The sequence below is a fragment of the Parus major genome, chromosome 10 (assembly GCF_001522545.3).
Source record: "Parus major isolate Abel chromosome 10, Parus_major1.1, whole genome shotgun sequence".
Lineage (NCBI taxonomy): Eukaryota > Metazoa > Chordata > Aves > Passeriformes > Paridae > Parus > Parus major.
Genome location: NC_031779.1, coordinates 13,826,715 through 13,839,880, shown reverse-complemented (window position 1 = coordinate 13,839,880; position 13,166 = coordinate 13,826,715). Strand labels below are relative to the sequence as shown.

The following is a 13,166-nucleotide window of genomic DNA, read 5'->3' as shown; positions in this document are numbered from 1 at the left end:
TAGGAATGTGGTGGTGTAGAAAGTCAAAAGCACAAATTACCGTAATGTGGGATGATGCTCCAAGCCATTGCTGAGGCATAAATGCCACCAATCATCCAGAACATGCAAAGCCAGCTCAGGTGTTCCCCCCTCTTCTCACGAGACAGGAATTCAGAGAAATAGGCAAACACGATGGGGAGGGTGCCCCCAATACTGAGGAGAAAAAATAGCACATGGAAAAAATGAGAGTCTTGTTCAATATCTTTGTGGTTAGGATTGCATGTTTAATGAGGGAAGGTCACACTCACAGATGGGCTGCTCAGAAGTGAGGCTTGGAGGAAAAATGCAAATCTCTCTTTGGCTGGACTGGTCTTAGACATCAAAGATGAACAAGATCCTTCTCATGCTCTAAAAGCTGAATTTCCTGTACAGTTTGTACAAACCCAGAGTAACACCCTGCTCTTCAATTAAACATCTTTTGTTATTTCATTATCACTCATTTTAAGGAGGCAAAATACAGGCAGCCAATGGGAACTGCTGAGGGTCTCATTGGAGGCCTTGGAGGTGGGCATTTTTCAGTTTTGCCCACATTTCTGCACAATTTGGGCAGTACCAGAAGAACATCAGTGACCAACGTTTCCCACCATTACAGCTCTAAGGGTCAAGAGTGAGCTCCTAAATGGCAATGCCATCCCAGCTGGGTAGCAGGGATGCCTCTCCTGAGCAGCCTTCCCTGTTCCTGCCCACACACCCACCCTGCCCAGCTGTGCTGGGGCAGATTCTCCAGGTACCCACCCGAGGCCCGAGATAAGGCGGCAGAAGAGGAAGAATCCGTATCCCTGGACGAAGGAGGAGAGGAATGCAAAGGCAGCATTGATTGCAAGTGATATGATGAGGCATTGCTTTCTTCCCAGTTTATCAGCGAGGCCACCCAGCAAGACAGCCCCCACCATCATTCCTAAGTAGACTATCAAGCCTGGAAGTGAGAGAGACAGTCAGCTTGTTAACAGGGTGGAAATAGTACTCAGTGTAGAAGCAGATTTTAAGGTGCCCATGTGGCAGCTGATGTTTCCCTGTCATACTGTGCAATAAAGCAGAGATAAACCTAGCCACCCCAAATCTCAGATGCCAGAAACTCTGCCCATTGGCAGGACAGAAATTTCCCCATCTCGTGCCTGAGAGCTTGCATCACTTCAGGCAGTATGGACACACCCTCATTAGACCATAGCCACATCTTTCCTCCCCAACCTCGCTGCTCACATATCCCCTGCACGTAAGCAATGGCCAGGCATAAGCAGCTTAGGATGCACGTGTCCCAGCTATGTGCCACCAACAATACAACAGAAGTCTGGTGTCTTAACTCCTCTGACCCCCCTGAGTGCATTGGGATAGAGGATGTGTAGGGAGAGGCTCTGTCAGGCTGCTGTTTCTGCTCAGAAAGCTGTGAGAGCAGAGAGACTGATGAAGCATGGCTAAATCTCTTTGCAGTGTTTCATCTCTTTCACTCTCTGCTTTTCCCAGCTGTATCTGAAAGGATCAGTCTGTTACCCAGACTCACCTCGTGTAGCTCAGCTACTTCCTTCATTTCTGAGCCAAGATCTGGCGTCTAACTAAAGGACAGCTTACTCAAGAGTGCAGTCTTGATCTGAAAATTTGAGGAGAAGGGAGAATCTAAGGCTTGTCTGGACAGTTTCCTCTATAGAGTTATCTCTCTAACACTGTTAAGAAAGATGGATTCTTCTTTTTAACCTGACTTCACTGGATCTACTATGGGGTCCTCAAAAGGCAGTCTCAATGACTCATTTAGTGCCAGGCTGAATCGGAGAGAATGGGTTTCCACCCTGGGCAGTCTCCCTGTCCCCTGCTCAGACTGTGCTTGCTACTCTCCTGGAGAACACAGCAGCTCTTTGCTCTTCTACTGCCACTGCTGCAGAAGGGCTGCAGAATTTATTGTCTTTTGCTTTATGCAGGTACCAGTGTAAATAGCACTCGTTAATAATGCTCAAAAGTTCAGGAATATTCTTTTTCATTTATTTTATCTACTTTATGTAGTTCAGAGGAAATTGTTTGCAACCACAGCTTTTCCTGGGAAGCACAGAGGTCCAAGAGGCTGCTCCCAAGAATACCTCCTGCATCATATCAAACTCCATTGACAGGACTGTAGCCTGTGTGCAATCCTACAGGACTGCACAGCTATGGGCTGTCCTGCTCCACAGTCCTGCTGAGGAGATCCTGCTGGGACCTGAACACAGCTGGATGTGATCCAGATGAGCTGAGCTATTTCAGGATGGAGAACATCTGCTTGCCAGAAAGCAGAACTTGCAGTGCAGGGAGAAAGAAAAGGATGATGCTTGAGGGTGTCTGGAGACTGGGGACCTGTCAGGTTCAAGACCCAACTGAACAGGGGTTGAAGGAAGGCAGCAGTGCTCCCTGCATCCCTGGCCCTGAGTGAAGGCATCAGATGCTGAGCAAGTAAATACACTGCCTTAATAGAAAACATTCCTATTCACTGATTGAAGAAATACAGCTAAAAGAAACATTTCTTCAAGCATGATGGACTCTTTGGAGGTTCATTCCTCATCTTGAACCAAGATTGGCTTCTCTTGAGAGCCAACATCTTCCCCAGGTCCTGTTCTGCCAAACACACTTGGAAAACAAGCTGGGAATGAATGATTTTGTAATTCATTAATGTTTAAACAAAACAGTCTGGTGGCTGAGGGCAGCTCTGTGCCATCCAGCAAAGCCAGCTAAGGGCTAATGCAGAGTTATCTGGCAGCTGATCCTGTCTTCCTTCTTATTGCAAATGCTTGCACTTGATTTAAAATGCATTACTAAATTAAAAACTGTACAGCAGAGTTCCATTGCAGCATTTGAAGGACACTTGTGTCACACTGATCAGATGCGGAAAAGTTTGGATTTCTTAAATCTCCCCATTCCACAGTAGGGTCACCTCTCTGTGAGTGATTCTTTTCAATCCACAAGATGTCTGATGGGCAAGACTTGTGTGTCAAAGGCAAAAAAATCTGTTCTTGTCTATTAAAAGCCTTTGTACCAGAACTGTGGAGCAGGATTTGGCCAGTTGTGTCTCCACCATGAGCATGTGGCTCTGTGCAACCAATCCTTGCACTCCCTGCCCTGCCCTTCTGATCCAAACTGTCCTGGTGAGGAGATCTGAAGGTGTGTAAAGGTTTCAGGTACTGACCTGAAGAGAAGATAAAGGCACATCTCAGAGTCTGGGATCTCTATTCCTATTAACCTTGACCTCCAGCTTGTCCATTGAATTGCAAATTACGAGGGTGAGCCAAAGCAAAAACAGTTTCAGTCCAAAAACTTCCTGAAGGAAGGATCTTAATGCAGTGCTGGAGGCTTAATGCTTTTACCCTGGCTCCTGAGCCACGTTTAATGGAAGGAAGTGATGATGAGCCCTGTATCTACTCACTGGTGCATCACAGCCACCCATCTGGCAGCGAGCCCTGCCAGCACTGCCAGTCCCTGATGAGGAAGAAAAAATGATCTGCCAAATTTAATTTTTCCCCCTCTTTCTCCTATTTTTTTTTTTTTTCTTCTTTTCCGGAGAAAATCCCTGGATGGCAGATGTTCATCCAAATCCTCTTAGTAACAGAAAACATCCCAGGTCAGGAGGAGGTGGAGGAGATTGTCGCTGTCTTCTGGTGTTTTATTGCAGTGACTGGTGAGGGGCAGCCTGTCCTCTGGCCAGGAGAAGAGTAGGATCAGTGTGGGATGTGGCATTGCTTGATACTCGACATCAAGAAGTGAAGCTGCTTTTGTAAGCAAACCCCTGCAGATTCTGACTAAGATTCTGACTTCTATCACAAACTTGTGATGGAAGGGAGGATTGGATCTCTGCAACACAGCACCCATCAAACAGTGAGCAGATACATCACAGCAGAGCTGTTAATGTCACAAACTCATCTAGAGGATGTTGCTTTAATTGGTTATTATATGTGATAAATCAATTGATGCATGGTCCCCCAGAAATTTAAAACAATAAAAATCTGTAGTAAAGAAGATATCAGGGACAACCAGAGACTGTGTACTTCGCCAGGTTTTGAGGGAAGGATCCTGGTTATGGAAATATGTGCTTCAGGGCTGAAACAAAATCAACAGAGCACTTCATTATCATGGAGAGGTCTTTTTTTGGTGAAGACTGCATGTTCTGTCCAATGTAATTAAAATTTTGGGGTAGCTGCTATAGAACACTGTCAGCTGATGGATCTCGGGACCCAGGGTGCAGAACAACGTCTGCTTTGCAGATTGCTGTGTCCTGGATTGACAACAAGCAGGCAGGGACCCAGGGAGGAGTGGAATAGTTACTCAAACAGCCTCCTTGCAGGGAGACAATCTTCCAGAGAGTACAGGGATGGTTGCTACCTCTGAAAAAGATCCAGTTCATGTCAAGGAAACTAAAATTTCAAGGAGAGTTGGACTAAGAAAAGTGATCACAAAATGGTATTTCTTTTGCTGGGCTAGTTCTGTCCATCAAATATTCTGCAGTGCAGTGTTAAAATGGTCTGCACCAGAATCTTGACTTTTAAACTTGGCTTCAAACCACACAGGCTTAGACTGTGTTAGGAGGGATCAGCTTCCCAATTGACACATAAGGTGCTCAGATGAAATGTTAAGGGCAGCTCTGAATAAGCCATTATTTGCAGGCTATTCCACAAGTCCTGGAGTATAATGAATGCCTGTGGGAAAGTCTGCAACAGTCCCCCATAAAAGTGGTGGAAAACCAAAGAGCTGAAATTCTATGAATAAATTTTGGGTTATGACTCATCCATTGCTGAAGTTATAAGGAAAATATGTGACCACTGTCTGGGATTATTCCCACTAGAAAAGGGGTTACATATTTAGCATTTTCACACTAAGAAATTTATTAGCCTTTACTGAAGTTGTGTGCTCAGTATTAGGAATTTGAAGTTGAAAGCTGAAGTTCTAGGAATAAGCAAAGGAATATACTGCAGATACAGTATATGACTCTCAGTGTGCTAAACTGTATTTTTACTACTTCTATATAGTTAAAAGTAGACTTCTAAGGATTTTAGAAAAGAATCAAAAACTTCAAAGTTTACCTAAGTCAGCATCACAAGCATGAATTTTTGTCATTGTTAGTTAATGGGATTAAAGTTCTTAAAAAGAGGCACATCTAAAAATAATCCCTCTTAAGACAGGACAAAGACTTGTGAAATAAATAGAAAATTTGAGCAGAATAAAAGCCAAATAGCTCACTGAGAAGAATTAGTCCCAGAGTCCTTGGGGCTGTCAGGGAGGTGAGGAGGCTGCATGGGCCCAGTAACCACAGGAATGGGAAAGCTCCTGCCTGCCTTCCAATCCCAGGCCACTACCAGTACAGCATTAGGGTGAAAATAAGAGGTTCTTGAAGAGGGAAAATATTTGGACAACAGAAAATGATTAGGACATTATGTATCTTGTAGTTCAAATTGTACTAAAACCAAAACTGAATATTGTTACTGGTGTAGAATCTGTTAGGGATGCACCTTGTGGACACAAAACTTTGTGAGTCAGGTCTGGACAATTTGAGAGATGGATGTGGCAAAGCAAAGGATCCAATTGTAAGTAACTGAAAGAGAGGAATTGAAAGTAGTGCTAGTGCTGACTCTCTTGTACCAGTGATGTCCCAGAACAGGGGACAGTCTTGACAGAGGATCAGGTGAAGTCTGGTGGCCTTTTTATTCCATTATTCTTGCAATTTTCAATCTGCTCTTCCTTGTAGAAGGAATTAATAAGAAATGTATTCCTTATTAATGCTTTCCCCAAGAATCAACCTGGCCTTTAAATGGAAGTCAAAGGAAAGGCTTGTCCCACCCCTCTGTTAAAGCAACAATTTAAATGGAGGAGGCCAAACAAATTCTTTTCTGTCCAACAAAAATCTCCCCAGGCTGGAATCCATCAGATGAAATTCCCACAGTGTTTACAGATGGGGACTCAGACATTCATCCCCATATCAGACCTACACAAAATGTGGGGTGTTCTCAAATCACAAAAACATCTTTTATTTTTCCCTACTGCTCAAGGTGATGATGCTGCTTGGGCTGCATCTTGGGCTGAGCATTTCTAACTGAGAGCAAATTTGCAGCCAGGAATCCATGCCTGACATGGGCAGGTCTCACCAGGGTGTAGTGGCTGCTGTGTTGGAGGTCAGTGGCCATGGAGGAGAAAAAGAGGCAGCAAAAACCCGTGGCAGAGCAAGGGAGCCATGGCTGGGCTTCCTGCTCAGCCAGAGGAAAAAAAAAAGAAGTGGAGAAAAGCCATTGAGCTTTGCAGAGGGGATTAGGATTTACTGTCATATCAGGTGAATTCAGGTCAATGAGAAGCTGTGACCAGATTTTATCTCAGCTGATAATAAAACATCCTTTTCACACAAGTAAAAGCAGGCATGTTGTACACATCCTATTTAACCTGACTCACACAGCCAAGCTTGATTTGCTACATAAAAGAATAATTTCTTATAGGATTTTTTTTCTAGTTTCTTTTTATCCGGCATTGTGAGGTTAAGAGTCTGTAATATGATATTCTCCTTAAAAATATTATTATTAAATCATAAAAAGGAGAAGGGAACCTGAAAAAGCAATTTTATTCTCAGCCTTGGTGTAGCTATTTTACAGTTATGGGCAAAGCCCTTAAAAATTTCCTTGTCTCAGTTTAGTGAACTGTGAAATGACAATAACACAACTGCAGCTCTGGGATCTGGGAGTGTTGATGCTTTAACTGTGTCTCAAGGTTTTGTATGCAGGATGTGAAAAAGTTTAAAACATAACTATGTCATTATCTTCTATATTTGTTGTGTTCTTACTGCTCTGTGCTTGCAAACACAATATTTAGTCTTCTAAGAAGCGATTTATAGTGTGTAAAGATATATATTTATAAGATATTTCTCCAAATAATGTGTGCCTTTGAGCAAATGCAAATATACAAATTTTATTATTCTTTTGATTATCCTTAGCATATTAAAAGAAAATGTTTCCAATAGGCTGTATCATACTGAGAAGTAATATTCTGTTTCATTAAATTTAAGAACAGAATTATTATTTTGACTACTGCTGATGAAAGCTGAGCAAAGCTGATCTATCAAATGAATATGGAAAAATAATGTTGTTACATGTTACCAAGCATCTTAACAACTTGTATTATAAGTTGATTAAATCAAACTGCTAAAATATGTATACTGTTGGTTTTTTTTTGTTGTTGTTTTTTTTTTTTTTTTTGTAATACTCCTGAAATCATCTTTAAATTACCATTTCTCATAACTGAAAACCCCCAAATACGTGTTTTGTCCCACTCGGGATATTTAGGGCTAAAATAGTTGTTACTTTGCATCTGATGGTGAGATGTTTATTTTCAGAATGAAATGTAAACGTTTTCTAAGATGTGTCATATCCATTTCACACATTTCATGAAACACTGTGGGCATCTGTTTATTTGCAATTTTTGCATAATTTGGCCATAGTTTGCTTGATATTTTCCCATGACTGCTTTCCAAGGGAGAAAAAAATATGCAATATGCAGAGTGTTTAATGCAAAATATCCTTTTAACAGAAGCTGAACTTCACTAAATTAGTCTTTAGGAGGCATCTGCTTTATCTCTTATTTGTCCCTTCCTATTTCTGCTGGAGTTTGATTACTCACCTGACTTATTTCCCAGTTTTTCCCTCCTGGTTTCTCTTGTTGTGGCTGAGACCTTGTATGTTTAAATGTTAGCAGCTGCCTGGAAGTGACCTTAACTGCTCCTGGGAAAACCTGGTTATGTTTCCTTAGCAAAAACGTGTGGAGATATGGGTTCCTTGGGAATAAACACGAGCTTATCTGCAGATGTTTATCAGTAGATGGGGATAAGGCAAGGGGCAGTAGCTCATGTGTGGATAATATCCCTGCTTCCCTAAACCCATGTGATAACTTGAGGGAAAGCTGTTCTGCTCTAATCACCCCCCTGCTCATCCTGTGCAGACACACTCGTGCAGGACTGTCACTGCACATTAGAAATGGAGGTGAAGGCTCTTTGACTGCCACCAAATCATTCCCTAAGTGTAACTGAACCCTGATCAATGTCCACTCTCACAGCCCACTAAGGCAATGGATTCACAGAGGGACATGAGCTTGTCTTGGACACTGAGTTTTGTGGGAGACACCTTTTTTCCTACCTGCAGGTGGATGGGAGCTGAAGCTATGCTAAGAAAGATTTTGCTGATTTTGTTCTTGTCTCCATCAATGGCACTTCCTCAGCCTTCCCCTTGAGAAGCTGATATCTGCTGTTCTTATGCCCCAGCTGCCCAGAAAACAGATGAAACTTCTTGCAGGGGCAGTATTTGGGACAGAAGGCTGTGCTGGAGACAGGGCTGCACCCACACCTCATGTCCCTGCACTGCCCTGCTACCTGTCAAACCTCCAACACCTTCTTTTCCCTGCTGCTGCCACCCTTTATTTGGCAGAAAGGTCCCCTTCCCCTCTCCAGACCCAGAGATCTGCATTGCTCCCTTCCTGTGCCCTCCAGCAGCCCCCTACCCACCCCAGGCTTGTCACACTCTCCTTGATGCCTTGGGGACTCATTTCTCACATCAGAGCACTGCTGGGCAATGTAAGGCTTTCCAGGCCGTGCTTAATTCATTTTCACAAAGAGTCATCTCACAAACCTCAGATCCAGCAGCAGAGAAATGTCCAGCAGACAAGAAGGGGTGTTTAACAAATAAGATGGGCTGAATCAGAGACCTGTCCTGTGCACACCACCAGTCAACAACTGCATGCTGCCATAACCACCCCCTCTCCTCCCTGCTCCAAACTAAGATGGACCAGCTTTTACTGTTTTTTAGAAAAATTCTTTTCTTTCCTTTCCTCACATAATGAAATCATGAAATAGTTTGAATACAAGCTTTGACAGCAGATCCCCCAAACAAGCAAGCTAAGGACAGGAGAAATTGTTCTGCAAGATCAGGTTCTCACAAGCTGTGTTTGAAAGTGGGCAGGAAAGGCAGCAAGAAGAGCTCTCTTCCCCTCATTAGCAGTCCCAGATTAGCTCAGTTAGTGCGCAGGAGGCTGGAGCTGGGATTGGATACGGACCCAAATGTCTCCTTGCTTATTCAGAGCTTATCAGAACAACCTGAACTTTCAGCCTTGCAAATACTGAGCTGGAAAACGCAGAATGTGCTCTCTGGGGAGATTTCGTGTTCATTTTTACCTGTGGTTAGGCCAGAAATACTTCAAAGATAGATTTCCTTGTGACATTTGAAGTTTTCTCATTTAGGAGCCTGCCAGAGCTTGAGCTATACAGAGGTAGATATTTATGGGGTCAGAGTTTCTGAAAATCTCAGCTTTCACAGAGTCACTAAAATAAATGACCTGCTTTTCAAAAAAAGGTCTCATCACTGAAAAGACACCAAGCCTTGTGTCCCACAGGGAGCTGGTGAATTCCAAAGTTCCTTTGAAATCAGGATCTAATTGTGAGAGGTTTGTCTTTAGATATCTGACCAAAGATATTTTGAGCTAGAATTTTTAAGGGGTTTGTGAAGCAAAAAAGGTGACTAAATTCTTTAAGGCACAAAAGTCAGTACAAACCTGGCTAACTATAGAAAGAAACATCCAGATCCTCAAGTTCCAGGAAAAAGGGAGAAAAAGAAAAGTGAATATGACCTCAGTACACCAAGAGGAGAGATTTATATAGGGATAATTATCTATTGCCTTTGTCACATGAAAATAATGTAAATAGAATGAAGTCAATGGCTGGGGTCTAGTCCCAAATCTGCATTTACCTTGCATCAGGCAGGGCTCCTGGGCCAGCATGTATGACTGCAGTCCCTGATGATTCCCTGCAATCCCACTACATGTCCATCAAGACACTCTCCCTGCACAAGCAGTTATTCCAAGAGCTATTTTATTTCCCTTCCAGATGCTCTGTCCTATTGCGTGGCTGGCTCTCACTACAGACCATGCTGGATCCTGTCCTGATTCTTGGAGATCTGGGAGGTTTTGCTGTTTTGGCTGATGGAATTTGGCTTGCCTATTGTTCCAGGGAAAAAATTGTTTGTCCAAACCTTTCCACCCAGTCTCACTCCCAATAACTAAGCCTTGTATGTTGTCCTCAGGGAGATGTCAGTACTGATGCAAAAGGGATGTTGCCAGTAGTCTCAGCTTTAATCTGCATGCTGCACTTTAATTTCATTCCAGAGACAGAAAAAGAAACCTTCATTGACTACATCTGATCCAGGACATATGAGCAAACTGAGAAGTTAGCAGGCAGAAGGAACTGACTGCACAGTTGATTTGCCAGTTGGGACTTTGGGCTGAAGAAAAGGGAAACCTTCTAACAGCTTTGAATTTTGAGTCACTAGATCCACCTTTAACTTTTCACTTATTTATCCTTGAACACCCCTTGGAGTTTTGCCCTGGGGACCCGTGAGCTGCCTTGCCCAGATCCAGCCCACTGTGACCAGACTGGCCACAGCATATTCTGGTACAATTCTGCTGCTCATCAGCATGTGAACCCCTCCTGAGTCAGATCCACCCAGGCATGACTAGGCATGACATACAACACAAGAAGAAAGTCATCAGAAGATCCTGAAATCAGCTGGTCACTAGAAAAAGTTGTCCCAGCTGCTTCTCACTGCATTAGAAGAGCTGTTTGCCAGTGGCACTTACCCAGCATCCCTTTGTTGGAACTGGACAAGCACATATCCTTCTCAGCACTGGGAAGAACAAATCCAACCACAAACACCTCCACCCCATCTGCCATAAGTGCCAACCCTAAAACAAAGAAGAGAGTCCACTGGAAGCGTCCGTGGCCACACTCCTCAATGATGTTCTCGTACTGGTGGGCAAGCTGCTCCTCATCCTCCATCCTCTCTGCCATAAGGTCAGCACGGTCTCTGTACTCATCATCCATGGCAGGGGCTCGCTTCTTCTGCTTTTCTTTAATGTCATCTGGGTGTGGGATCCCTTGGTACTCGCCCTCATAGACCTCATCATCCTCATCATGGCCTTCTGTAACATCACTCTGGGCATCCTCTTCCTGCGCGGGCTCGTCCCCACCCCGGTAGTAGCCGTCATTGGGTGTGTCGTAGTTGCCATCCTGGTACCTGTAGTCATCTGAGACCTGGTTTGTGTTTCTATAGCCATCATCCATTCTGAACAGAGAATTCTAAATGCTGTAGGTCACTGTGTAGATATTCTGAAATGTGTATGGATTTGTGCAGTTTCTGGTGTTGGTTACTTGAACATATCTTCTCTCCGTTCTTTGGAACTGATGGGATGCACAGCTTCCCAGGCTCAGAGGGAGAATTATATATAAAGGTTCTCTCTGACAGAGTCTCACGCAGCTTTTGGTAATGCTTCACTTTTCAGCTGTCATTTGTGACTTGCTGGCTTCTGTGCTTTGGGTGAGAAAAGCTGCTGTCTGGGGAACAGCGAGGGAACAGCAAATTGCACAGCCAGGGAGCTAGGAGGATTTGACAGGTTTTTCCTGATTCATTGTGGTGCTGAAGGTCATGTCCTGAGAAAGAGGAAACAATAGCAATGAGACAGCAGTAAGCTTGCAAGCACACATGCACTGAGTTTAATGCCCAACATTTTGAATACATTCCTTTCCTTTGAAAAAATACGGCAACAGAGTAATGTTCTTGCATCACCAAAACCCAAAGCCTCAGAAAAAAACAGCATTAAAATGTACCAAGTTCAGTGGGAACCCAAAGTAGAATGTAAAGTACCATGTGGTCCCGATTTCTGTCGTTCCTGGAAGTCCTGCCTCCCATATGTGGTACTGCTTTCCACAGAGAGCAGAACTGGGCTGGGTTGCTGGAACAGAGCTCTCAGGTTGCTAAATAAGTTTTTTTCCATCTCCTCAGAGTACACTCAGCCCTGGTCCCCACAACTGGCGAGCATCATAATGAGACAAAATATGATCTTGGTTTTCTTTTTCATCCAGATCCCCACATTAATTTTATTTATTGGCTTCTTTTTTTCCCTATTGTCTCTCCATCTGTATGCCAGATGCACAGCTGGCATGCAGCATCTGCCAAGATAAAGTCACCAAAAGTGACACCAAGCACTGTTCTCTCCATATCTAAACATCAACAGGGGATGATTTTCAGAGAGAGTGAAAAAACAAAGCTAATACAGAATCACTGCTGTCTGCAGGGAAAACCAAGGGGAGTCAAGACACAGCTAAACACATACTCCTTCTGGACACCTGACTTCCATTATTTTCCAGGCAGGTTCCAGCCAGCTGGCTCTCCAGTGTTCCCCTGCCTCACACAGCTGTAGACACAGGGTTTGGAAGGAGAAGCACAGGGAAAGGGAGTGGAGTCACGCCAGAGCAGCCAGCACAGCGTAGGCATGCACAGAACGACTTTGCTTTAAGCTTTGAGCTACTTGCCTAAATAAAGTGTAAATGAGGTATGGATTGACATGGGCAGGCACAAGCCTGAGGATGTGTGGGTGTTGTTACCTACACAGTCAGTTGACCTATAGAAACGCACGCAAACGCACACACTGTAAATAACAGTGCTATATGCAGCTAAAACGTCTTCAGAGGAGAAATTCAGTAGCACTCTCTATAATAAAATGCTCAGAGAGGCATCACTCCTGCTGCAAATGCTGTGCTTTTCTGGCAGCCCAAATGCTCAGGGTAAGGAAGGAGCAGAGACCTGACTTCTCTGCGTGGATTAATGGCCATGCTTTGCCTGTTCATGGAGCTGCTCCAAGGAACTTCATAAAAGCTTCCTCTGCACTTCTGCTTATCTACCTATATATCTGTGGCCCATAATTACAACACAGGCTCTGCAGAGCCTGCCAGAACCTCTTCCTTTTCTCTGCCCCTCTGCTATTTGTGACTACGCTTCAAGGTGTTTCCTCTTCCCTTTCTTTATGCGGAATCACACCATACATTTTGCATCAAGTAAGAAAGGCAACAGGGTATTCTTCCAGAGCTCAAAAAGAGTGATCAATAAAGCAATAAAAAAAAAAAAATAAAACACCAAAGGCATTCTTTTCAGGTTATAATGATCAGGCATCGACAGTGCATGGAGCAGTAAAGAGAAGTATTTGCATAGGCACCAGAGCTGTTAATGTGCAGGGGAGTTAATACATCTGACAGCCATAAGGAGCACTTAAGTGAGTCCTACAGCTCTTGTTTCAGTGCTGGAGTGTTACCTTTAATGGTTAAA

General features: G+C 43.7%; 1 protein-coding gene across 2 annotated transcripts in view; it reads right to left on the bottom strand.

The window, feature by feature from the left end:
- The window catches only part of SV2B (synaptic vesicle glycoprotein 2B), a 64,660-nt gene that overhangs the window by 18,993 nt on the left and 32,501 nt on the right, over positions 1-13,166 (bottom strand). For both annotated transcript variants that reach the window (XM_015639469.3, XM_015639468.3), the window contains exons 2-4: positions 10,645-11,494; positions 775-955; positions 41-192 (exon numbers count right to left, since the gene is read on the bottom strand). In XM_015639469.3, coding sequence (XP_015494955.1) covers positions 41-192; positions 775-955; positions 10,645-11,128 — 817 coding nt within the window. In that variant the 5' untranslated portion in view covers positions 11,129-11,494. The remainder of the gene's footprint in view (positions 1-40; positions 193-774; positions 956-10,644; positions 11,495-13,166) is intronic.